The 25,995-nt window shown below is 47.3% G+C and overlaps 2 protein-coding genes across 7 annotated transcripts in view; one reads left to right on the top strand and one right to left on the bottom strand.

The window, feature by feature from the left end:
* The first annotated feature begins 380 nt into the window (after positions 1 to 380).
* IPPK (inositol-pentakisphosphate 2-kinase) lies at positions 381 to 25,993 on the top strand. Of its 6 annotated transcripts, none has more exons than XM_054076579.1 (13): positions 381 to 440; positions 12,477 to 12,524; positions 14,747 to 14,842; positions 15,630 to 15,696; positions 16,250 to 16,371; positions 16,713 to 16,802; positions 17,405 to 17,463; positions 17,861 to 17,933; positions 18,906 to 19,185; positions 20,226 to 20,376; positions 21,645 to 21,747; positions 22,203 to 22,282; positions 22,856 to 25,993. In XM_054076579.1, the coding sequence occupies exons 1-13, from the start codon at positions 396 to 398 to the stop codon at positions 23,079 to 23,081; spliced, it is 1,440 nt and encodes a 479-aa protein (XP_053932554.1). In that variant the 5' UTR covers positions 381 to 395; the 3' UTR covers positions 23,082 to 25,993. The 6 variants fall into 6 exon arrangements, with proteins under 6 accessions (XP_053932554.1, XP_053932552.1, XP_053932558.1 ...); XM_054076577.1 differs by lacking the exon at positions 381 to 440 and adding an exon at positions 579 to 746; XM_054076583.1 differs by lacking the exon at positions 381 to 440 and adding an exon at positions 2,073 to 2,292.
* The window catches only part of CENPP (centromere protein P), a 103,228-nt gene continuing 95,174 nt past the window's right edge, over positions 17,942 to 25,995 (bottom strand). Inside the window, exon 10 of the mRNA XM_054076589.1 lies at positions 17,942 to 18,337. The gene's annotated coding sequence lies outside the window, so the exon portion shown is untranslated. The remainder of the gene's footprint in view (positions 18,338 to 25,995) is intronic.

Here is a 25,995-nt window from a genome sequence, read left to right as displayed (position 1 = left end):
TCTGCTCCGCTCTGGTGAGATCTCATCTGGAGCTCTGTGTCCAGTTTTGGAGTCCTCAGCACAGAAAGGACATGGAGCTGTTGGAGTGAGTCCAGAGGAGGCCATGGAGATGATCCAAGGGCTGGAGCACCTCCAGCATGAGGACAGGCTGATAGAGTTGTCTTTATTCAGCCTGGAGCAGAGACGGCTCCGTGGAGACCTTAGAGCAGCTTCCAGTAGGGAAAGGGGCTCCAGGAAAGCTGGGGAGGGGCTGTTTACAGAGGTTTGTTGTGACTGGAGGAGGAGCTGTGGCATTAAATTGGAGAGGGGCAGATTTAGACTGGACATTAGGAAGAAATCCTTCATGATGAGGGTGGGGAGGCCCCATCCCCGGAGGTGTTCCAAAGCCAGGCTGCATGGGGCTCGGAGCCCCTGATCCAGTGGAGGTGTCCCTGCCCATGGTAGGGGGTGGAACTGGAGGGGCTTTGAGATCGCTTCCATGCCAGAGCGCTCCACGATCCCACGGGTCGCTGGGGCGGTGCAGGGGGTAGGGCTTCTTTTGGCGCGGGGCGGCACTTCCTGTGTCGGGGGCGGGACTTCCTGCGGCCGCTGCTGCCATGGGGGGGCGCGATCGCGGCGGCGCGGTGGCAGGCGGGGTGCGGCGGGCGCGGCGCCGCGGCCCGGGCATGGAAGCCGACAAGATGGATGAGAATGAATGGAAGTACCATGGGGAAGGCAACCAGAGTCTCGTCGTTTCACACTGCCAGGTGTGCGGGGCCGCAGAGCCGCCGTCCCTGCCCCGGGGCCCCTCGGGGGTGCCGGGCCCTTTGCGAGGCGGGACGGACAGGGCGCGGGGTTTGAGAGGGGATTGAGGGGGAGAGGGGATTGAGGGGAGGCACTGAGTGAAACGTTCTCCTGTGAGGGTGGGGAGGCCCTGGCCCAGGTTGCCCAGAGCAGTGGTGGCTGCCCCATCCCTGGAGGTGTTCCAGGCCAGGTTGGATGGGGCTTGGAGCCCCGGATCCAGTGGGAGGTGTCCCTGCCCGTGGCAGGGGGTGCGACTGGGTGCGCCGTGAGGTCCCTTCCCACCCAAACCATCCACGATACTGTGATCCTCTAAGGAGGCGGGAGCGGTGTCCGTAGGAGGCGGTGGAAGGGGCAGCAGCCGGGGCCGGGCAGCCGGTGGCTCTGGGCGCGAGAGCCGTCAGGAGGCCCCGGGAAGGGCCGCTCCCCTGCCGCCACCGGCCCCTCCTCCGTGGCAGTTGCCCGGGGATGCCCCGGGCCGCCCTCGCCCGCCCTTGGGCTGGGGTTGGAATCGAACCCAGCAAAACCTGCCCGGTTCCGAGCGCTGGTACCGAAAGCGCGAAGCTGCCCCGATCCGGCAGGTTCCGTGTCGTTCCTCCGAGTGCTGTCATCGCACCCCTGCCCCACGCGTGAGCTTTGCTCCCCTAATCCGTGGGGTTCCTTCGCACTGGGAAGAGATTGCTCGTTCTAAGCGGTACTTGTGGCTGTTTTTCGCTTTAAATGCGCTTTGGTGTTTCACTTGAAATTCTGGTATGGATTTGCCATAGAATGTTCCTGATACTTCATAGATCTGAAATCGGTAAAGCCAAAATGATAAAAAGTGGGAAAAATGTGGGAAAAAGCTACAATAAGAGCTGAGTCCTGAAAACTGTTTTTAATAGTATATAAATGAATGACTGAAAACATTGGATTGTTTTGATGTCTTTCTGGATTATAAGCATAACATAGATGTTAAAAATATTAACAAATGTGAAGTCTGAGAAAATGCTGGAAATCCAAACTTTACGAGAGGAACTTATAGAATCGTAGAACTACAGAATGGTTTGGGAGGAAGGGACCTCATTCAGTTCCACCCCCTACCATGGGCAGGGACACCTCCCACTGGATCAGGGGCTCCGAGCCCCATCCAGCCTGGCCTTGGAACACCTCCAGGGATGGGGCAGTCACCGCTGCTCTGGGCAACCTGGGCCAGGGCCTCCCCACTCTCACAGGAGAATATTTATTCCTGAGATCTCATCTCAGTCTCCCCTCTCCCGTCTTCAAGCCATTTCCCTCATCCCGCCTGTCCTTGCACACCCTCATCAAGAGCCCCTGCCCAGCTTTCCTGGAGCACCTTTGCATACTGGAAGCTGTTCTGAGGTCTCCTCAGAGCCTTCTCTTCTCCAGGCTGAACAACACCAATTCTCTCAGCCTGGCTTCGTGTGGGAAATGAGTACCACTTCTTTGGCTCTTGTTTCTGCCTTCTCTTTCTTCATATAAAATACTTTTTAGAAGATATTTTTGCTACAAAAAGTAAGTGATTTTGTTTCCTGTCTAAATTTTAGCTTTGAAGAAAGACAATTTAAAGGGTGCTCAGTCACTGGATGGTAGGAAGCAGAATGCATAATGGATTGATAGTGATGTAATTGTGATATCTTTAAAGACCCAGAAAGTGAGGGAGCTTGTCAGAGACTCAGAATAGTTGCTGAGCGTGTCAGTTCTTTTTTTAACAAGGTGCTTAAACTTTGAGAGAGTAAAAGTGATGTAGATGTGTTTTCCCTTATAGACAGCTTTGGAGCAGTAAAACTTGTGTCTTAGAGCTTTGTGTCTGCCGAGGCAAACTAGTGTAAAACTAGAGCATATAAAATACTATTTAGATGATGATTGTTACTTTGTGCCTCTTACTAACAGGACATGCTTGCATGATTAATCATCGTTCTTGTGATTTCATGCCAGGTCACTCTCAGGTTTGCATGAATAGAACAATGGCGTCACTAAGACAGTGAAGTTTGTTTTAGCTGTCCTTGCTGTGTTCTCTTATCTCCACAGTTCAAGGTTTTTGTGTGTAGATACTATGAGGAGGGACAGTGATTCGGTTGTGGCAAGGGATATGTGAATGGATGCTCTGATCCAAGTGCTGGGGCTGTAACTGAGAGATCAGGATGGAGCTGTGTGAGCACCGTTTGTTTCTGTGTTCCCCCTTGTGATGTATAGTAGTGTTTTGGAACGTGGGGTGAAAGCTTGCCCTGACCTCTGTGTGAACCTCTCTTCTTCGCTGCTTCTGGAAGATCTGAGAGGTTTTAAAAAACCCCAACAAAATAAAACTGTCCCCATCTTTCCAGAGGAGAGGGTGTGAGCTGCTTTGCTGTTTACGGAGCAAGATCCGGGGAATGGCATTTAACTCCTGCCCTCTGACCGGAGTTGGAAGCACTGATAACAGGTACTGTGCAAGCACAGGTATTGAGTGCAGGCTGTTGGGCTGGGGCGAGCAGCAGCCCGGCTGGGCATGCTTGTTCTTGGTTGCGCAGAGCAAGGATGAGGAGTAAGCGGAACAAGGTGCGTTGCCAGTTCAGAGGCCTCTCATGACTCTGCTTATTTCTTGGATTTGCTCCATTCCCTGTATCTTTCTCTTTAAGGCCCGAATGTAACACTGTTCATCCAGAGGTAGCGCAGCATCAAAATGAAAAACCTGCTCACAGAAAAGTCGCCTGCCAAACAGGCAGCCCTGCCAGGGGGGTACTGACGAGCCGTGGATGCAGGCAGCACGCAACTGCTTGTTCCAGTGCCTTTGAACAGTGGCTTGTAGACAAAGGTTTATCTGACAACTGACAGCTGGTGTTCTGTGGAACATGCTCTGTTGTTGAGGCGAAAGTGCTGTAAAGTGCGGCCCGATGTGCTCTTCCTGCTACCGGTTATTGATCTGCGCTGCTGTGGAACACCGTACTGACACGCATGCCAGAATTACTGCAAGGGCATCGCTGTGCCTTATTCATGTGGTTAAGAAGAGAGGAATTGGGCAGGGCAAGGGCTACTCAATGTGTCCCTGCTTATGGTGGTGGTTTCACAGAGTTACTTTAATTAGTTCTCCAGCATTTAGACAGTGATCTGATGAACAAAGATGGAATTCCTGCCAAGCATTTCCAGTTGCCATTGTTAACTCTGGAACTGCGTGCTTGCTTGCATGGTGCATACTCAAACTTCTTCTTCCATGGGTCTTTAACATTTCAGTTCTGATGAACCTAGAGTTCTGGAAGACATAAAATACTACGGTACAAATTTCAGTGATAAAGATTTTTGTGTTGTTTTTTATTGCAGCTGTGATTAAGTTAATAAAAAGTGAAGCTGCATTGTGATCACAGAGCCTTTGCGTAGTCTTGCAGCCTGATGAAATGCTTCTTGTGGGAAATGAACAAAATGACTTTCCTACCTGATGATTTTAGTGAGGAATACAGGTGGCAGTTCTGTTTGGTTCCTGAAGGCAGCACTTGAGGTGGTCAGGAAGATCACTCTGAAGCACACAAACCTGGCAAATTCCTTCAGGCAGCGTCTGCAAGATCCTTGTCTGTTGGTTGCAGTTAGAGTATTCTGTTGAATCGCAATCTCCTCTTCAAATGACTTTCCTGCTACCCTGCTCGCCGTCCAGTCAGGGCTCTGGTTACTCATTCTGGTTGCTGTTTCAGAGATGCGTGAAGTGCTGCAGTACAGACACAGCTGTGCAAAACCCAAACCAAGTGCGATCACACAGCCAGGCGGTTCAGAAAGGATGCTTCTCACTCCCTGCGTTTTTATTGGAGTGTCACTCCTTCCGCATTGAATTTGGTTTCTGTTTTCAAGAAAGGGCTAAACCCCGCCTTCCCTCCACTCCGCGAGGGCTCAGAGGCGCTGCCATAGGTTATCTTCTTGTAGCTGTTGGCTCTTTCGAAGGTGGAGATACCTGGTGTTTTGGAAGAGAGCTGGAAAGCCTCACTTGCGGTTCTGCATTTTAGTCCACTGCCCTTACAGAGGCACTTAACGCTTCATTTCAGAAGGCTGCAGATGTTTATAGAAGTAGTGTAAGCAGCTCTAGAAATAATGACTTGTATTTCCTCTCCCTGTTGAAACAATTGTCTGCAATCTCCAGTTTGTGCTTTCTGAGATGAAATGCTTACATTCCTCCTGCATGTGTCTGCAGTTGATTTAAACCCCTTTCTATTAATGTAACCAAATGCTTCGTTTTATAATACGTTTGAACATGAAGCTTGTGTTTCGGGTGACTGCTGGGAGGTGGTACAAGAAAAGATAATTTCTTCCCATCTTATTTATCTGATGAGATGGTCTGGAGGAACCTTGGTGTGTGCTCATAGGAGGTTGTGCTTAGTATCTTCAGATGCCTTGGGTCTTTGTGATGACCTACTTCTCATCTTGGAGTGCCTGCAGGTCTAACAGATATCCTCGAGTGTTGGGATGGTTCTTAGTGAAGGCATAAACCATCTCCAGGGCATATGTGAGATTCCGAAATAGAAAAGGGGCAGGAGGGCAGATGGTGGAGGTGAATGAAGCAGAGCTCAGGAGACTGGATGAGGGCGTCAAGTCCTCGTTGGACTGTCAGAAGATTCCCAACATTGGTGCCTGTAGTAAGTGAATAATGTTTGGGTTTTTTATTTGTCTCCTTCGAGACATGGGTAGAGATGGAAGAGGTTGGTACTGCTTTCGCAGGCAGCCTTTCTGTTCTTTGATCTGGCTCTGAGGGGCCTGCAGAGAGTAGAGGTTGCTGGGAGAAAGGGGTGTATTGTGTTTTAGCATGAGTCTTTGATTTCACTCCGTATCTGTAACTGCTTCTGCCGTGTTAGGATGGCTGTGGAGTGTGTGCGGAGAGACACTTTCTGCACATGGGGGAGGTGAATTTGGTTTGAGGTGTCAAAATAAAATAACTTCTTAGGAAAGGATTCTTTGTGTCACATCAATCTAGGTGATTGTTCCTTGTAGTACTTCTGCGATATGAAGTGTCCTGTGGCTGGTTGGTTTGTTGTTAAGAATAATGACAAATTATTCTAGTGGAAAATGTTGTTGTAGTATCCTTATTTTGAGAAAGGGCCATTGACAAGGTTGTGTGTTTGGACGCAGTGGGGTTTGCTGAAAGAGTGAGAAGCTTCTGGTCAGAATTAGTAGTTAGCTGCAGCTCTCCTGTTTGCTCCTGTTTGGCAGCGAGGGAGCAGTGCTGATCATTAATTGCTGTCTTGCTGAGAGAATCTTCTCGAGGCACTTCCTGATGATGTACAAGCTCAGAAACCTGTGTGTCCTGTTTCTTCTTCCATTATTGTTCTATGTGGAGTGGGCTGAATTGTTTTTGTCCTGTTGAAATCGGTGAAGTGAGGAATTGCTCTCCAAACTTCAAAGTTGTTCCTGAGAAACCCCAGATTTTGACTCATGGGAAAGACCTGGGTTTGGTAAGACTTGAACTTAAACTCTTTTTATCCTTGAGGAGATTCTTCTATTTAAATTCCACCTATGCTAATTGTGATTTTGGGTGGATTCCATGCTCTGGATGTATCCAAAGATTCACCAAGGCTCTGGGATGTAACACGGGGGAGTTTTGCTTCTGGCTCTGTGGAACTTTCTGGAGGAAGCAAACCTTAGGTGTGAAGGAGTTGGACTGAGATTCTAGCAAGAGCTTTAGTGGGGATTAAGGGCCATTAAAACTTCTTTTGCCTTTTTGCTAGTTCGTAGGTTGTTTCTGTGACCTGGTTTCTCCAGCACTGTGTTCTTCTGAGGGAACAGTATCAGAACATCGTCCAGCAGAAACCCACACCTGCATACCCTTTGTTTAGAGAAAGGACTAGAAAACACATCGGTGACCAAACATAATGTTTTGCTTTGTTCCTTCTTTCGCAGTTGTAATGGCTGTTTAAGATCTGTTTAAAACTATTATTTATATATTTATTGTGAGCAAGTTGAGAAGCTTCTGCCCAGATTCACTGAAGTAAGCAACTATAAAAGCCTGTTGAAGAGCCAAGTATGCAATCAGGAGGCATCATCAGTGGAAAAGAAAGGAAAAACTGCCTGCCTGGCTGTAAGTCACAGTTTAAGTTTTAAGGAGCAGGAGGCAATCACCATTTTGAGTTGGAATTCGGGACCTGTGGCACTTGTATGAAACTGCATTTCCTTGTGCTGATCTTGGTTGCCTGATATTTAACTGGGAAGAGAAGAAGACAGTTTGTATTTGGTTCCTTGGCTAGTCTGGTATGACTGTGACATAGCTGTCATAACTAATTGGCCTAACTCTGCTGGAGCACTATTGACAAAGCTTTTACTGGAAATGAAGAATTAAAACTTGGAAGCACTTCCAGTTCTGGGGATTAGCAGCAAAGCTTTCTTGACCCAAAACTGAGTCAACAGCTTGGGCCAACATCTATGTCGAATTTTAATTTCCTATTGGGATTTCAATTCCATGTTGCCCTAGTGTTGTTAAATTTACCTTTTCCTTGGCCTTCCCAGGTTTCTGCACTGAAAGGATGCTCCGAATGCAGGGCAGTGTAGTCGGACCTTCCATAAGGTGAAAGGGAAGGTGGCACGGAGCAGCAAGGCTGAACGTGGAGAGGAGAAAGAAGAGAAAGGCAGCAATTAAAATGTTTCTTACTATAACAGAGCTTTAGGTTCCGTGGAGGCAAATGGGTACATGCAGCCCATGTGCAGAAGGAGATGGGAGACAAATCCTCTGAGTCTTTGGTCTAGTGCTCTAATGCAGCGCACGGCGACACTTCACTGTAGCAGCAACACCATGCTTCTCTCCTCCTCCAGAGGTATCTTCTTACTTTGCTAATAACAGAGTGCTGTAGCAGACCTGGCCTGGTGACTTTCTTCGGAAATCCAAACTCCACCTTATACCTGGTTTGTTTTTTTTTTTTTTGGTTCTAAGTGACTTTTGAGAATGCTGATATCTGTATATACTGAAAATGTAAATTGAACCCCAGTTCTGCAGACAAGCTCAGGAGGTTATTAGCCTTCATTAAAAACAATCAATTTTTTCCTATTTGGGTTCTGTGCTAGGTTGAACTCTGAGTTTCTTTTCACAGCCAATGAGATCAAGTCATTATCTAAAAAGCATTTTTTTTTTTTTTTTTGTCTGATCCAAGTGTTTGGTAACTGCAGTGAAGATGGATTTCCTGGGGCCACACTCCGCTTCCCGTGCTGCTCTGTGTCTGCCCTTGGTCAGCAGCAGTGCTGGGCTGGTGGCTTTGTTGGAAATGACTTGGCTGACTCGTGAGCTGTGTAGGAGCAGTCAGTTGAACAGCTGATTTTATTCACCTCTCCAGTTCTTTCCTCCCTTCCAGCCTCTCAGCTGGTGATTTCTTTGCCTCAGCGTATTGCTTCTGAGACGCATAGTAAGACTGTCCTGACCTCCTGGTTTTTTTCGGGGAGGATCAGAGACTCTGCATTCGATGGAGCAGTTGCCCAGGGCTTGCTTAGGTTTCTTCTAGCTGAGGTGTGCAGGATGCTTGGAACTATTAACTTGTTCTAGCTTTCCATTTTATTACTTAACAAGAATGAAGTTGTTTTGGCTTTTAACTTCCTCCCCTCCCTATTAATATTTTCCTGAAATACCTTGTTTCCCCAGCACAACAGCAGCTGGCGGAGGCACCTTAATCCTGGGCAGTGCGTATTTGCTGCTGGGTGGAGGTTTAGAGCAGTTTACCAACAAAAGCTTGGTATGTGGTTTTGTGTTCTTGTTGGTGTAACTCACCTTTTGACAGACAGATGAGGTGTCTGATAGACTATTAAATGTTAAGGACGAGTTTTTTCTTGCCTGTTCTTAGACAGCCAGGGTGCCAGGGACGTCTGTCACGTTACCTAGACTATCCGACTGCTGAGGGCCAGGCATCGATCGGCTTATTCATTGTTCTCTCCCGTGTGCATTTCCACCTTGTCCTGTGGGTGTATAACTGGATATCACTTTGGGCACTGTGATTACGTGGCTTGCCTGAAGGGCAAACGCTTCCTTCTCACTCCTGGCTAGTGCTTTCATAAAATTCTCCTGGAATTGGTACCATCTGCATATTGCAGGGTTACACAGAGCTTAGCTGCGAAGTGGGACCCAAGTTAATGCTTAACCATCATGGGAATCTAGAGCGTAAGCTGGCAGGAGAAAAAGGGGAATGAGCACCTGAAGTCGCGTGCAAACTGAGAGCTCTGTGCTAAAGAAGGCAAACATCCTGGTGGCGTTTAACATACTGAATGGTGCTACACAGAAATCCCTTATTTGTGGAATGAAATGAAAAGACTGTTCTTAAGGGGGTCCTATGCTAAATAAAAGAGTATTATTCTGATTTTTAATATGTTCTTGCACTTAGTGTGAGCAATTGATAAACTTCCTCCATATTGTCAGGAAATGTAGCTTTCCTCACTTTGTTCTGTGTGATCTTATCCACTCTATGCAGAACAAAAGGGGGCTGGAAGACACTCCATCTGTACAAATATCCCTATGTGTACTTTATTCAAAAGCTGCAGAATTTTCCAGTCTGCGGTATGTGTTCATCTCCCCCATTTCCACATTGCACAGAACACTGACACCTTGGTCGAGGAGATCTTTACAGGTGGTGTGTGTTGAGTAGCATGGAGGTAAGCTTTGACTGAGGCGCCTGGGCTGCGTGGGGGCCTGTTTTTACAGTGTGTTATGTTATTAGTTCTTGGAAGAAGGGACTCTCCTCCATGTGGCCATCTGTCTGAGATGTCACTATGAGGTCTCTTAGTCCTTTTGTCTCCTTCCCAGAAATCTGATTTTCTGGCCAGAAAGCCATTGTTTTCTGTTTAAACCCCTCAAACTAGAGTTGCAATTGAATGGGCTGTTTAACATCAACTTTCAATACAGCGTACAAACAATTTCTGTTATAGTTAGCCACAGCTCCCGTGTGCTGCTGCAGAAAGAGCTTAATATCAGCACTAATTCTGTAGTTCATATTTAGTCCCATTGAAACTGTCCTTAATTAGTATTTGTGTATCACTGTGTTCAGGTAGGGCCTGAATAACAGCTCGGTGTAATTTAACCCCTTGCCCTCCCTCTGACTGAAGTGTAGATAGAATGCAGTCTTGGTGGGTGCCATTGCTGTATGCTGATGTCAGTCCCTGATGGTCAGGTTGTGTTGAATACCTGCAGTGGTGGCAGAGCTCTGGCAGACCTAGAGCCGTGTTTGTTAAGTTTTTGTTAGCTCTTTAGCTTCAGCCAAAGAGAGGAAGTTAAACAACAATTTTTACTGCATAAAGAAATTCAAGAGCCTTTTCAGGCACCGTTCTTTCTAAAAGTTATTAACTTTGCATCTCCATCTCCTTGGGCAGTGACTGGTGGTGGTGTGTGTCATTGGTTTCAACAAATAGTGTAGTAATAATTGTGAGGATATGTTTGTTATAGTTTGCGGGAGAATTTCGCCCTGTGGTGTTTGATAGAAGATTGTGGCTTTTATATGGACACCTTTAAAACAAAGGCGGGCTTTCGTGTTCTCTTTGCGTATCGCATGCCTTGTCAAAGTGACTGTATTACCAGCAGAACATGGGGTGCGGGTGAGGAACTTTGTGATGGGAAATTACGTACAGGGCTTACAAAAACACTGGCCAGTTTTTGGATACCACAGTTCCTGACTCTGGAGTGAGGGAGATGAATAGCGTGGGGACACTGGTGGACTAAGACATTGCTCCACAAAGGGCCTTCGTTTCTACCAGTAGATCTTGCGTATGTGAACCTAAGTAGGTAATCAACTAGATAAGAATCTTCTAGTTGCACTGGGCAGCTGCAGAACCAGATGTTAGAGTAAGGCTTTGCCTCCAGACAAAACCAGTCAGCATTTGCTGTTTGGAATAATAACAAAGTAATAACAAATGACGCGAATCTGAGCATTTTGAAATGCAGGAACTGAAGAGATGTTTCCCAGGCTTTGTGTTTGGACAGGCTAATTCTTCATCTTTACATACAGAAGCTTGTTTCAAAGCTGTGTGCACTGGGGTGGTAACAGCAGAAGGAAGGTAACACATCTCTCTGCACTTCTAAACAATTTCGTTGGCATTACCTGGACTGGCGCCAATCGTGTTTTGGCCTAACTACCAAGGATTGCTTTGTTCCCGGATTTCACTAAGTAAGATTGAAATAATAGCTGCAGTAACTGCTTTGGAGAAGAAAGGTTCTTGCAAATAACCTTCTGGGGGACTAAGAGCAGCAAACTGTTCTTTCTGCTGGAGCATGCCTGGGACAAAGTGATCATGAGATGATAGGGTTTTCAGTTCTAGGTAAGATGAAGAGAGGGATTAGCAGAACAATCACATGAAACTTCCAGGGGGCAGACTTGGACTGTTCAGAAGGCTGGTTGGCAAAGACTCGTGGGAGACAGTCCTTAAGGGCAAGGGAGCCCACGACGACTGGGCGCTCTTCAAAAATGAAATCCTAGCAGCTCAGGAGCAAGCCATCCCCATGTTCCGGAAAAGGAGCTGGTGGGGGGAAAAAAACAGCTTGGTTGAGTAGGGAGATCTTGAGAGGCATCAAAAAGAAGAGGAATGTCTATGATCTTTGGAAGAAGGGACAGGCGTCTTGGGTGGACTACAGGGAGGAAGTGAGATCGTGCAGGGAAAAAATCAGGAGGGCCAAGGCCCAACTAGAAATCAATTGGCTAAATCTGTGAAAAATAATAAAAAATCTTTCTATAAATACATTAACAATAAAAGAAGGACTAGGGAGAATATTCAATCCCTATTGCATGCAGAAAGAACAACAGTGACAGGGGATGAGGACAAGGCTGAGGTACTTAATGCCTTCTTTGCCTCAGTCTTTAATAGTAAGGGAAGTTGTTCCCTCTGTGTACAAACCCAGGAGTAAGAGGAGCAGGATGAGGCTCCCATGATCCAAGAGGAGGCGGTTAGAGACTTGCTTGCCCAGCTAGACACCCACAAGTCTGGGGCCAGATGGGATCCACCCAAGAGTATTGAAGGAGCTGGCAGATGTGTTTTCCAAACCCCCTTTCCATCATCTTCCAGCGGTCCTGGCTGAGTGGGGAAATTCCACTGGACTGGAGACTGGCTGATGTTGTGCCCATCTACAAGAAGGGTTGCAGGGAGGATCCAGGGAACTACAGGCCTGTCAGTCTGACCTCAGTGCCGGGGAAAGTCATGGAACAGGTGACTTGTGTGACTTGTGACACTCAGCAGGCTCAAGGAGAAAGGCTTGATGTACTTCGGACAGCTACAAAAGATTTTTATCCCAGCTCTTAAAACTAAAGGCTGAGGCTGTCTTCAGAATTTGCGTACTTTGAAAACATGAAGGGTTTTGAATTGTTACAAAATTTGATAGAAATTGTAAAAATGACAAAAATTAGTGATTTTTTTTTTTTTAAGGTAAAATATTTGGAAACCTGCTGCTCCGCAAGCTCAGGAGCAGCAGGGTTTAATGTTCATCCATAGAGCTCTGTATCTGCTGCTGGTAACTGCTGTGTTTCTATACTTTGTGATCTGGGCTGATACTGTAAGCAGGTGATATCGGAGTGGGGCTTGCACTTTTTCCCAGAGGTAGCAGGTCTGGAAACAGACGGGTATTTGATTTTGGGTTGACTGAAGAAACAATTTAAAATGCTTGCTTTGCTTTGCTTTTTTCTTCCCCTACTGACTGAGGCAGGGTAGATCTGGGGATCACACAATTGTGCTGTTCAGAAATTCTAATGTACTTCAATGCTAATGAAGCTGTTTTCTTTCCTGTCTTCCTCTAGCGCTGTGTGGTGCTGCGGTTTCTGAAGTTTCCCCCGAACCAGAACAAGGTAAGATTCAACACATGCTGCTGATAAAAGCCCCCAGGTAAGCGAGTAACCAGCCTGAGGGGAAATAGGAAACCTGTGAGAGAACCGTGACTGACAGGAGTGAGAACAAGGGATGTTTTGAAATGCACCCATCTCTCCGGCAGAAGAAAACTTGAGATCTTCTGATGTAACTAAGATTGTGTGACTGCTGTCTAGGCCTTTGTGTCGGACAGATCATGACTGTAGTGTTTAGAAGGTGAGACTTTCCATAAGGAGAGAGGTGGCAACAGAGGATGCCTTAATATGGTTGATCAACATTGGAGAGTGGTGATGCTGAGGAAGACATGGCAGCGTTACCAACTGTTGCTGGGCAGGATGGGTGAGGAGCAGCACAGAGCTGGTGTCGCGGGAAAGCTTTGCTGTTCACTGCCAATTCAGCAGCTAAAAAGCCACGAAACCTGGACAAAGCAATGAAATATTGATGGACTAGCCTTTGCCAGAGGGTGGTTTTGGTGTCCCTTCTGTTGCAAAAGAACATGCAAAAGAACAGGACACGGTCTGACAGTTCCTTGGCCTGTGGCAGAAGGTTTTTCTGCTCGAGAAGGAACAGAAGCGAGTTACCTTGGATCTGCTTTAACAGGGATAAAAAATGATCAAGAATTGGAGGTGGAGGGTGAAAGTGAAGCATCAGCACAGTTCCCCAAGGGAGAAAAAAGAGCTTGAGAGGAAGGAGGTTCCAGTTCTGCCATCAGTCTCCTCCGGAGTCCTCGGGGTGTGGTACCTGAGAGGTGCTGGCAACGTGTGAGCTGCAGCAGCTGCTGAGCCACGGCTTTGTACAGTTCAGTGGCAGTGTTCCCATGAGAAAGAACTACAAAAAGCACTGTGGCCATTAACTTTAGGGAAGCAGAAACAAGGATGAATGTGAGGTACACATACAGGGAGGCCGTTTGCTTCAGATCAGGAAGATGAACGGGAAGTGTGTTCAGTTTAATAAGGGGCAGCGAAGTTTCTGAAGTAGCTCAGGGAAGCAGATGAAGGCAAGGCCCATGAATGCAGTGCATGTATGGGTTATTTGTCGCCTTTCTGCTGCTGTTGTGCTTAGAGAAAAGTCTGGTAAAACCAAAATGTGATTCAAATAAGTTGTTGATCCTCTTATAGCAGCAGGGCTTCAAGAATGTCTCCTTCTAATTACAGATATTTTCAATTGGTGCTGGCTGTGGTCTTTCCTCCTTTCTCTAGACTTTGTCACTACGTCAGCATTGTCTTCTTAGCATTTTATTTTCTCTTGCCCTGCTCTGTTTAGCTTTTCTTCTCCCGCTCGTGTTTTCTCCTCTACCTAGGACATGTGTGGCACTTTCTCTTCTTATGCTGTTAGTCATTCCTGAGAGTAAGTCTGCATGGTCTGGTGTCTTGCAGTGTGCAGAGGAAGGCAGAGCTGAGCCATTCCAGAAAAGCTTTGTGTTATGAAAAGGACATGAGAGCGTGGAGACTGTCTGTGGTAACAATAAAATACTGTGCAGGGAACAAGAATATGCTGGAGTGCTGGGGACGGGGTAGTTATGTTGCAAAGCTTCTCTGCGACCTCTGTCAAAACCAGCCTGCACTGATGTTGTACTGCTGTCCTGCTTCCAGGACTCATTTAGCTCTATATTGCTTCAGCATTTTTGTTGTGTAGAAGAACTTTTGTATTTTGTTATAGACACATAAGATAAAATAAATGGAAAATGACGTTATGGTAAGATCTTTCACTGTCTGGGGCAGGATTTGGCAAATTTTGTACCTGTTCATGCATGGGTTGTGGTGTGGCTCAGTCTTTCAGGCTGTTCTCTCTGAGATCTCCGGGTGAGGTATTTTATACCACTCACTTGGAGCCCCTCCTGCACTTCCCCTGTTAAGAGAGGTGCAGAGCCTGCCTCTCACCGACTCTCATGGTTCTTTGAGTTGTTTTAACAAAGACAGAACAGATCTTGAGTACTCTGCCACTCTTCCATCTTCATTTTCTCCGCCCTTTTTGCACTGAAATTTGGTCAGAAGAGGTGAATCTTCTTTTTGTCTTCTGGTCTCAGCCTCTCAAATAGTAGTGGGGAAATAAATGTAGCATGCCTTTGTGTCTAATTTCAACCTGCATGGATCTACCAACCTCTGCAGAGCAGTTAGGCTACTTTGCTCAGTCATTGACCAGCATGCATATGTTCTTGTTTATCATTATCTCATAGTTAAATGACACTGTTTCTGTCTTGCAGACTTCAGAGGAAATACTACACCATCTGCAAAACATTGTTGACTTTGGAAAGCATGTCATGAAGCAATTCTTTGGGGAGAACTACGTTCACCATGGGGTAAATGTTTTATTCTTAAAATGAATGGCTTATGCACTGTGGACACTGAGTGGCAGTAAAGGGAACTAGTAGGGTTTACAGATATTCTCAAGCAAGATACACACGGAGGAAGCATTTGGATCAGACCAAAGATTCCCACTCTGCTGCTGAGGTGATTGGATTGTACTCTGGCTTGAAGTATTTCAAGCTACTGATGAGAAGAGCAGTCATTTCTTTGCCCCGCATAAGGCAGAGGTGTGTGAGGGAGTTCTTTGATTGCAGAGCAGGGGGAGAAGTCTGGCCCATGTGAGTTGCTTCTGTTTCTGTGCAGTCAGAGGTAGCCCTGCTCCTTGCCGCTGACTTGGTTCTCCTGGGCAGCCAGATCCGGTAACTGAACATCAGGTACCAGGGTGGAGAAGTTATGCCTTCTCCAGCACTTGAGCTGCACAGTTCTGCCTGGGAAGGGTGGGAGGTGAGACACGCAGTAGGATGAAATGGGATATTTCATTTGTAAAAAGGACAAAGTGAGGCAGGTTTCTCCATGCACATTAAACTTGCACTGAAAATACTCTTTCTCATGCATGTCTTTAAATTAGCTTTTGGTTTTTGTAGTGGAGTGAGTACCACCTGTGATTGCAGGCGTGGGCATCACACAGTCAGTGGAGGGAGAAGCTGCTGCCTGCACAGCTCCGTGAGCTTCTTACATCTACAGAGCTGTGGTGTGCTGCACTAAGACCCCCCCCCAGATTGGACATTCATCTCTGTGTTGAAATATATATATATATTTACCTTTCTTTTTTTTCACTAGGAAATTATCCAGCTGCCTTTAGACTTCGTCAGACAGCTCTGCTTGAAAATTCAACCAGAGAGGCCTGGTAAGCATTAAAGGGGAGCCCTGCTCAAACTGTAGAGCACTGTGCTTTGTTATAAAGTCACAAAGCATCATCCCGCAGCACATGAGGAAACTTCTTGCAATATTTCAACAGTGACAGGTTGAAAATCTGTTGAGAAAAAGAGCGTGTTCTGGAATGAAAAGTTGCGTCTGATAAGAGTTTGATCAAACTCGGGAACGGGATCCACTGTAAGCCCATGTGTTTGAAGTCTTAAACAGGCCTTCACCTTGCTGTGAAGGCCTTTACCAAGCTCAGCGAGGGAGATGGGAGGCGCTCTGGAACTGCCGGCTGTTCGCGGGAGCTCTGGAGGCACTCTAGGTGCCTGCCTCAGGCTTGGGAAGCTGAAAACGGGGTGGTTGAGGAAAGGGCAAATTTGTGCAGGGGCATCACTGGCTAAAGCCTACTACACTGTCCTGTCTTTCTGTGTTGGTTCCCACCCTACTCGGTTCCTACTTGGTGAACAAGGAAACCGCAGAGCAAAATAAACCTCCATGCGTATCATTGTCTGCTCGGGGGCGTGTTTTGTTTCCCCCAGAGTCTCGCTGCGATAAGGACATGGACACTCTTAGTGGTTACGCGATGTGCCTTCCTAACCTGACCCGGCTGCAGCCCTACCGCTTTGTGGAGCACCGGCCGATCCTCTGCATAGAGATTAAGGTGTGGAATGGGAGCGGCACCTGTGGGGGCTTTGGCTGCGTGTTAGGTACATGCTGACCAGAGCACATTCATTGAGTGCAGCAAGGCATAGGGTGGAGCTCACTACTTTCCCTGGGACCCATGGGATGGAACAGCCTCCTCTCTCTTCCAGTTCCTGATCTTCTGAAACTTGTGAGATTCCCAGGTGCAAATAGGCTTTTTGTAGCATCCTTATTTATTAAGTGAGGACTGGGAATAATATATGGCTTTTAAGTGTTTTTTATTTTCCTTTAACTAGAAAGTGTTGCATATGTTTCTATAAAGGAAGAAATATGTGTAACCTTTTTTTGTTTTTGTTTTAGCCAAAGTGTGGCTTCATTCCTTTTTCCAGCCATGTTTCACAGGAGATAAAGCACAAGGTGTGTCGTTACTGTATGCACCAGCATCTAAAGGTAATGTTTTAAAGTCCTGTTCCCCAGTGGCTGTTCTGTGCTTGATGTGCTATTCCAGTCTTGCTTCCCTGTTGAAACTTGCTTCACGCTCTGGTGTGACTAAAGCCAGTAGGCGGATGCACTCTTGAGTTGCTGGGTGTAAGTCTGGTGAGAAATGGAACGGGTTCTGTGGGAGCTGGAGCACAGAAACACGAGATCAGTCTTTGAGGAGCCTTAATGCTCTTGATTGGGTCAGCTCCGGTGACAAAATTGCCTCTCGAGTACCGCTCACCAAATGCCTAGGGGCATTCCGTAACTTGGAACAGCACAGAACCCACATGGAATTCATGTGACCGATACCCAGCGTGTGTCTGAAATGGCGTAACTGCTATTCTGTAACGTAGTGTGATCTTACTCTGTGCTTCCCGTTTGTGAATGCAATGTGAGTGGCTGGAGGGAAATACAAGGAGGAAGGCCCCTGGTGGCAGGAGCTGTGCCTTCTGAGGGCTTTAATGGTCACAAGGCTTCTGGGGATGGGTGTTTGTGCCACACACGCGACTGCAGACACAACTGAGAGCAGTTGTTCCAGAGCGATTAACAGCAGCAGTGTGGGTTTTCAACAGGTAGCAAATGGGAAGTGGAAGCGACCAAGTAAATACTGCCCGCTGGATCTCTTCTCAGGGTAAGGAAGAGTGTGACTCTACTCTGTGATTTGCCAAAACATCTCTGTTAGGGTGTTTTTTCACATTACTTCCACTATTGTAGGATGATCAGTGCCTGCTTGTCTGACTTCTGCAGTGGGGGTTCCTGGTGCTCTGTACCCCTTTAACCCTGTTTCAGGAATCAGTCTCTTATTGAGGTCCTGGTGTCTCTGGCACAGAACACTCCACCCAAGAGCTCTCTGCTGCACTCAGTGTTGAAGTGCTCCTTAGCAAGAGCTGCTCTGTCTTTGCGGTTATTTCAGCACCAGTAACAGGCTTAATGGGTGTCCAACTCCAGATTCTTAGAGCCCCCTTGGCGCGGGTGCAAACAGCTAAAGGCTGTGATAAAACATTCTTGGATTTATTTGTTTTCCCCAGAAACAAACAGCGAATGCACTTTGCTTTGAAGAGTTTATTACAGGAGGCGCAGAACAACTTGAAAATATTTAAGGTAAACAATCGAATCTCTCTGCTTGCTTTTTTTTGTCTTGGCTTTTAAACAACTTGACTTCAGCACCTGAACAGTCCAGATCCTCCTTCAAACCTGCCTGATCAGCACTGTCACTACTGGCCCCACCAAAGGAAGGAAACTGGAGAATTCTTAGTTTGATCTCAAGTTAGGCCAGGCCAGTGATCCTTTCCCAGAATGGCTCTGTCTGAGAGGGTCACCCAGGAACAGCTGGTAGAAGGTAGAAAAGGACTCCTGCAGATGACCATAGCTTTCAACTTCCTGTGCTTCCTCAGGAGGAAGAAGGTAGAGAACTTCGCACGTTCTGCAGATGTTTAGAAGTTACAGCCAGCAACACAGCAAGCCTGGTCGGAGATGGGAAAAGCTCCCTTTTCTGTGGGAGTAACCTGGGAAAAACAAAGCAGTAACTGATGGCTTATGCAGGTTTTCACATTGATTCTAGGAAATAAGATTCTTTACAACCTATTTCCAGTATTAAAGCAACTGTTTTTGTAACACGTAAACTTGCAAGAACTGCCCTGGTTTTTCTGTTAGTACAGGTAACTGCCACACCTTCTCCATCCCTTTCTGCAGCCTTCAGGTTTCCAGTTTGGCTGTTAAAAGAAGGGAGTTCTGCACAGCGCTTCTTCGCTGTGGACATCATTCAGAAAGAAGTGATAGGAAAATATTATATGAGTTCACTTTTATTATTCTGGTTTCTTAAGAGTTGGTTAAATTTGGGAAGTAGCACATGACTTACATGGGCTTTTGGTGCCAACTCAAAGGTTGTCACTAGGGTGTCTGGTAAAACTAGAGGTGAATCTGCAGGAGGTTGGGGATGTGCATATGGGTGTGCAGGCTGTTCCACTGATGCACTTTCCTGTGCTAGGTGTCCTTAAATCTGATGTTTTGATGAACCAGGTACAAACAGCTGGATTTTGTGACGTGCTAAACTCTTTTTTGTCTTGTTTGCAGAACGGGGAACTAATTTATGGCTGTAAAGATGACCAGGACTGTCTCTCTGACTGGAACGAACTTGCTCGTCACTTAAAGCCTTTCTTTTTCCCTTCCAATGGGCTGGTCAGTGGACCCCACAGCACAAGGACAATTGTTAAAGAGCTCGTCCATGTTATAACCACGGCGCTGCTGAGTAGTACAGAGGCCTGCAGGGCAGGTGATATGAAGACTGTTCCTCTCTCACAAGGAAGAAGCTACTGTGAAGCAAGTGCTTTTAACAAGGAGCTGGCAAGAAATGGTAAGCAATAACTTTTTGAGCACAGTCAATAATGAACCGTTATCATATAACGATTCAGATCTTTGCCTCTCACTTGCTCTTCCTTACCAATGTGAGAACCGAAACAGTGGGGTTTTAGTGATGGTTTGAAAAGTAGTTCTGAGCTGCATAACTGCTGGGTAATTGCTTTATTAACATGACCTTATAGTGAGCACTTCTAGTGCTGCATCTCGTGACAGGGCTGAACGCCAGCTCAGGAACGGCAGAGGGAAAACATAAAGGAATCCCAGGCTGAGCTGAATTTTTTATAGGGTGTGAGATGAAGTCTGGCTGCTTGGCCAGTTTGTTCCATGGCTCTCGTTTCCTGCCTTTCCCTCTCTTCCTGTCCGCCCTCGACAGCCAGCGTGTAGCTCCTTTTCTTTTCTACTGCTGCTCCACTCTGGTGATGAGACAGGTATGGATACTGGAGGGAAAAGGAGTGGGAAGTTTGGAAAACTCGGTCCTGTTAATTCCTCAGTGCTAATTGTAAAGCTCTAATTACTCAACGTGCTGCTAGTTACCCTAACAATACAAACAGCACACTTCTTACTCTGCTTTTGAGGAAGATCTCCTTTGTTGGTGGTGGGTTTTGTTGTGTCCTATGGAGAAAGAGCTCTTTTACAGAAATGACAGCAAATACTCATTGCTTTATACTAAAAGACCCAGTATCTGAAATGCTCAATCCTTACTGCTGAAAGTGAATTTGTGGTGGCTTCAAACTCATATGAAAAACTTCTTGTAGCCTCAATCAAGTAGATTGAAGTTTGTAGGGTTTGGGGCTTTGTATAACTTGCACGTTGTGTGCCAGGTATTTTATTCTGCAGTCACCTCTGTGCAGTTTAAATGTGCAGGCGAGCACACACACCTGGCCCTCTGCTGCCTGGAAAATGAACTGGGTTGGTTGTTTTTTCCCAGCGACTGGCCTGAAGAGTGTTTGGATTTGCTTTGTGAACAAGCTCCTGTGATGGCAAGCTGTAAAGACAACTGGAGTCTGCCTTACTTGACAATGTATTTTATCCTAGGTAAACACAAACTGGAGAGCTCTGGCTTACCGAGGGGCTGTCTCCTTTACAAAACCCTTCAGGCGCAGATGCTCGACATGCTGGATATTGAAGGACTTTACCCCCTGTACAGCCGAGTCGAGCAGTACTTGGAGGAATTCCCTGAAGAGCGGTAAGGCTCGAGTGCTTTGCTTTCCTGTTTGGACCCTGTGCAGGCAGGATGTGCTCTGCATAGAGCTTGTGGTTAGGAGTTTTGATGTCAGTCACCTTGATCGGAGTTTTTAAGTAACAAACACAGGACATTCATAGCAGGGCGAGAGAAAATGCATCATTCCTTTGTAGTGGAGGTTGTGTGTGTGAGGAAGGCCATGGTAAAATGGGTGGGTGGCTTCTCCAGCCTTCAGCACCTGCAGACCTGGGACCACACCTGCAGTAACACTGGTGGTTCTACCAGCATTCTCCACGCTGTCTTGGCCTCCCTACAACCTGCCCTTTAAACCCCAGGGTCCGGGACTCTTCAGCCATCCAGCCTGGCCTGCAACATCCTGTGGAAGGTGTGAGTGGGCAGCGCCCCATGACTGCGATTGTCCTACTGCCCCTCTTGCGTGAGGAGAGCGGCTCCAAATGCCAGATTGTAAACCGCCTTGAAAACCTAATCGCACCTGAGGCACAAGAGCTTTTGTCTTAGGGTGTTCCGTGCCTGGGGAAGAAGCCCTGGGTGCTGCAGACGGCTGCCTTTGTCCTTGACTGAAGCGGTTTGTCCTTGACCCCTCGGTTTGGGGCTGTGCGGTGCCGCGGTTCTGCCGCTGCTCACATGAGGGCGCGCAGGCCTCACTCCTGAGGTGTCACTGCTGCTGCGCCGTGGGCTCTGCCGGAACGAAGCGGTGTCTGAATCACTGGCAGTGTGGCTTACTTGTGTATTTGTGCATCAAACAAATGGCCTGGAGATGTGTCCTGTCCCCTGGGGTGGGGGGTGTCTATGTGCTGCACACCCCACTTTTCCCAGCCCAGCAGTTCAGTGGGAGTTTCGGTGTTTGACATGGGAAGGAGGCCAAGTAAACGCTTCCCTTGTCAGCACAGAACGGAGCTGTGGAGACCCCCAGTACTGTCAGCAAGTCTCCAGGGAGCTCCTGCAAACTGCTAGAAATGTTGAAACATACCCATTTTTGCCAAAATACTGTTCTAGTACATGGGTGGCAGTGGACTAGCAATGGTTTTATCTTTAAAAGAAACGACCCAAACCCTAGACAGCAAGTCCTAAGTGACCTGAGAGTAACAGAGACTGGTCATGGTGTGCGTTAGCTCTCTGAGTATCGGCCTGCTGCTGTGTTTATGGGTGCTACTGTTTTTTCTAAGTATCTGGGCTGCTGAAGAAAGATTTTGCTGATCATCTTCTCAGTCTGTTGGCTGTGTGTAAATATTCTCTTACAATTTCTTTAGAAGTACCTTACAGATTGACGGGCCGTACAATGAAGCGTTTTATGAGAAGCTGCTAGATCTTTCCACTGAAGATGATGGGACAGTGGCCTTTGCGCTGACAAAGGTACTTTTCCTGTGCGTGGTGTTGATGCTTTGTCAGTGTGGCTGAACGCTGGTCTAAGGGTGGCCTGTTAGCATGGCTGCTGTCTTGCCAGTGGCCTGGGCGGGTGAGTTGTGTAACTGGGCCAGGGGTATCGTGATAGCAGTGGCAGTTAAACATAAAAACACACATGGAAACAGTTCTCGAGAGAAAAGGAGCTGGTTATTTCCTTTCTAGATGGGGGAAGTGTTTGCATGAACTGGTGCTGCTTTGGCCTTTGAGTAAAGAACCTGTAGGAAATGAGCATGGTTCTTGCAGGATTCTGGAGCAGCACTTGCTCTGCTGACCCTCTGTTAGAGGGAGAAGGTCCAGCTCTTAGGATACCAACACGCTGCTCTGATGGCTTTTATAATGAACAGTGAGCTTTTGTCAAGGCAGACACAACTAGAAGAGCAGGCTGACGTTCTGTTGTTGCCCAGGTGCAGCAGTACCGGATAGCGATGACTGCTAAAGACTGCTCCATCATGATCGCCCTCTCGCCCTGTCTGCAAGACGAATGGTAAGAGACCTGCTGGAAACCATCCGGTTCCGTCAGGAACTGGAGCTGCATTCACCCCGTTCAGGCAGTTCACGGGGATTTTTGGGAGTGCGCCCAGTACCTGGATGGGAGCCTGTTAGTACGGTGGAGGTCTCGGTTAAGACAGGTCTGTTTCCAAAGAGTTTCATTATGACAAAAAGGGGTAAGATTTCCTGTTTATTCCCTTCCTGAAAAGTGCACTGATGGTTCATGGCAGATCTGCTTGGGTTTCACCAGGCACAGTTTTTCTGCCTTGCTGAGGCAGGAGGAGAGATTTTTCCAGGTGAGTTGCCTCTCACCGCCTGATTAGAGGAGTCTTTATTAAGCACATCAATAAAACCCAGGCACCACTCTCACCGTGAGGCAGGAGGCTTTGCCACAGCATTGTCCGTTTGACGTGGGTCAGTGTTCAGTCTGCTCTCACGTGAGGAGTTTGCTTTACCAGGATGGTGTTATTTTTAGAGAATAAGTTTTGTGCATTCGCCCTGCAGTTCCTGAATAAAGTGGTGGTGGCGGAGAGGAGTGCAGTGGCTGATGTTGAGTTTTGTTTTCCAGCTCGGAGCAGAGACCTGTGGTACTGACGTCCAAATCCAGATTCATCTTTTCTGTTTCTGTCCTGGACCTGGATCTCAAGCCCTACAACAGCATTCCTCACCAGTACAAACTTGATGGCAAGATAGTGAACTATTACCTGAAGAATGTACAGGCCAAAGATGACCCTGTGATGTCTGGTCTCTTCAAGGAGAACGAAGACTGCACATTAGTTCTCCACAAAGTGTGACTGTCTCCTTGAGGTTATTTTTATTGGAACACATGAGAAAGTGAAAGGTTAATGGATACGATTATGGTGATTTTATTTTTATTGTGTTCAGTGCATTTTCAGCTGTGAATGTTCTTGCTTTAAGAAATGATTTCTCATTGGGATGCCTTTTTTTCAGAGACATGGGATAGCACTAAGCCACGCGTCTGCCGAATAACCTGAATGAATGTATTTAATGTGATGGGGCAGCTAATGGGCCATGCTGGGAGCCAGAGGACAGGGAAGTTCATACTCAAACTCTACTTCCTTAGCATTGAAAAAGCACAGAATTGAAGGGTTCCTGAAGTCTTGCACTAATGTAGGCAGGCTAATTACTAACGAGAGAATTGCCTTGTGCTCAGTCTCTCTCGTACCTGCTGGGAAGAGGGACTGCTCTAACAAAAGATAAAGCTTTAGCATTAAGTCCCCTGAAGTACAACTGAGGTGGCTGCTCAAGTGTTACTGAGCTATGAGTTGCCATGTGCTGCAGAATGCAGTTCAGTCCTTGTGCCTGGGACTGAGAAGGCCAGGCCGCCCCCAGAGGCTCCGTGTTCACCTTGTATCTGCCTAAAGCTTCAGAAGCCAAGGGGCAGGGGTTACAGGTAGGCGTCCTGGAGTATTGTGACAGCTGGGCTTCACCCATCTGCCACAGTGATCTCCAATTTCTGTACATGATGTGCTGCTACTGAAGGGGAAACCACAGCTCGCTCTTCCCTGACTGAAATGGAGCTCTAACGATAATGTGTGCTCAGTGTTAGGGGTTCTTTCAGGTCGGTGTGTCGGAGGCTGGCAGCATTCAGCTGGTGCCCCACCTGCTTTCGGGCTTATTCTTTTTAGGTGACACAGGCAAAAGTGACAGCATCTGATTTTATGAAGGTGCAGGGGTCACATCCTCAGACTAAGCACTGGAGCCAGGCTGGTGTCACTACGCCAGAGATTCAGCAATGGTGTGTGCAGCTGAAAGCTTAGGGTGTTGCAGGAAAAGCTATCCTGGAGGAAGGTCCTGAGTTGGAGAGTGAGGATCTGCTCAAAGCGAAGGTGCTATGACCCGATCTATGGCAGCTGGGGAACCCTGATGCGTGCAGAGGGCTGCGGTGCTGTGCCTGGGTGCCGTGGGCTCTCACGGGTGCTGCTGTACCAGGGACTGTAGGTTAACATTTGAAAACCAGGTCCTTGTTGGGATTTCAGGGGTGTGTGTGCATTGTTCCGTTTTACCAGGCATTCAAAAGGCAAACACCGCAGCCCCTGTCTGTTGGCACAGGTCAAGGCAGGGGTGTGAAACACAGAGTGACACCACTCCTGCAGCAGTGGAGCTTTGCCGTGGGTAGCAGCCCCGCAGCGGCAGTCTGGTGTTCTGCCTCGAGTGGCAGCGTGCAGCTCTGGAGAGGGGCTGGGGCTGCTCTTCCCCGAACCGGCCGCCGCGGCAGCGTGAGGGGCTGGCGGCTGTGGTAGCACCTGCTTTCCAAAGAGCTGTTTCTAAACCCAGAACCCCCTGCTGCTGGCCAAGGGGAGGAAGGGTGGAACGGCCACCACGGAAGGTCTCAGGTTTCAATGCTGTAACTGCGCCCATGAACCAAACGGGTTCATTTTCACACAAGAAGGAGCTAAAAATGAAATAAAGGCTATATTGAGGAGCTAAACCAGTCCCATGCCGGTCGATAAAGCAGCAATGTATTTTGCCCGTCTGCTGGATCCCAAATTTGACCTTAACCTGCCTTACACCCTACAGGATCCTCCGTGGTAGGGTTGCTGCTCATCAACACTGAATCTCTGGCGTTACCCAGCTGCAGACTGACAGAAACCAGTCTGGTCTGTTGGTCCTTCCTGACCTACCAGAACAATAGAAGGCTGTTCAAGTGATCACATAGTGAACGTTAAACACACTGGTGCTTAAGCTCTTGGTTTCTCTCTCTGTTTTGCTATTGCTATAGAATAATTCATTGTAACTTATAGACAGAGATGGCAGTTGTGTTGGTTGCATGGCTCAAGCAGCTGTGGGTTTGAAAAGAAAGTCTCTCAGTGTTACCTGAGAGTCCCGAGACAGTGTTTTGGCCCCTCGTATTCCAGGAACAACAGCGGTCCCTCCCTACCCCAGAGGAGGTGAGGTGCAGGTCTGGCTGTGAGCGCTGGTGCTGAGCAGAACTCTGCTGACAAATGGTCCAACTGAGGGAGGGCATGGGGCATCCGCCTGATCCCGTTATTTCTTCAGGGATGAATGTATGGAACGTGGTGCTTTCATATTGTGTTGCCTACTGGAGCTTCCCCCTCCAGGAATGCAGGGAATGGACACAGAGGGGTGGTGGGCAGCGGTGAACTCGTCTGTCTCTTACGAAGGGCGATGGTCCTTGTCCAGCTCAGCGCTGTCTGATCGGAGCGTGGGGGAAGCAGTTTCTTCGTGCAGATGCCCTTTGTTCTTTCTAACATAGTCCATCTTTGAGACCTTCATGCTGTCTCCTTCCCCCTAATTTAATGAGAAGGCTCCGTAACTGTCCTGGAGGGTTTCTTCCTGTTCTCTCGTTTTAAAATCACTGTACTTTACAGAGCTGTGAAATGGATTTTTATGGACTTGATTTTGACAGTGCATGATCTTTTAACACTTTCCAGGTGTCTAGGAAACGTTGAGAAGATACAAACCACTCTGGTACATTAATGATTCAGAGAGAGATTTATAATGAAATCACTCTGTACATGTAACTATTTTATTTGGCATTTTTGTATTTAAATGGCTGTATTTATTTTCATGTCATGACAATTTATATATAACGTGCCATAATTGTACAGATAGCATGGTTTATGAGTATGATTTCTAAATGGAAAATAACTTAATGTTTATACTCAATAAAATTATGGACTGTGTAACACAATATCTTAATTAAAACTACTTTTGAAATCGCTA

The sequence above is a fragment of the Cuculus canorus genome, chromosome 11 (assembly GCF_017976375.1).
Source record: "Cuculus canorus isolate bCucCan1 chromosome 11, bCucCan1.pri, whole genome shotgun sequence".
NCBI classification, from domain to species: domain Eukaryota; kingdom Metazoa; phylum Chordata; class Aves; order Cuculiformes; family Cuculidae; genus Cuculus; species Cuculus canorus.
This window is presented reverse-complemented; position numbering and strand designations above follow the sequence as displayed.

Excerpts from the sequence above, each read along its gene's own strand:
- IPPK (XM_054076577.1), top strand. The coding sequence starts at position 597 with ATGGGGGGGCGCGATCGCGGCGGCGCGGTGGCAGGCGGGGTGCGGCGG. Across the intron at positions 16,372-16,712 it reads TCCTCTGCATAGAGATTAAG|CCAAAGTGTGGCTTCATTCC; the intron begins GTGTGGAATGGG and ends TTTTTGTTTTAG. Across the intron at positions 21,748-22,202 it reads TGGCCTTTGCGCTGACAAAG|GTGCAGCAGTACCGGATAGC; the intron begins GTACTTTTCCTG and ends GTTGTTGCCCAG.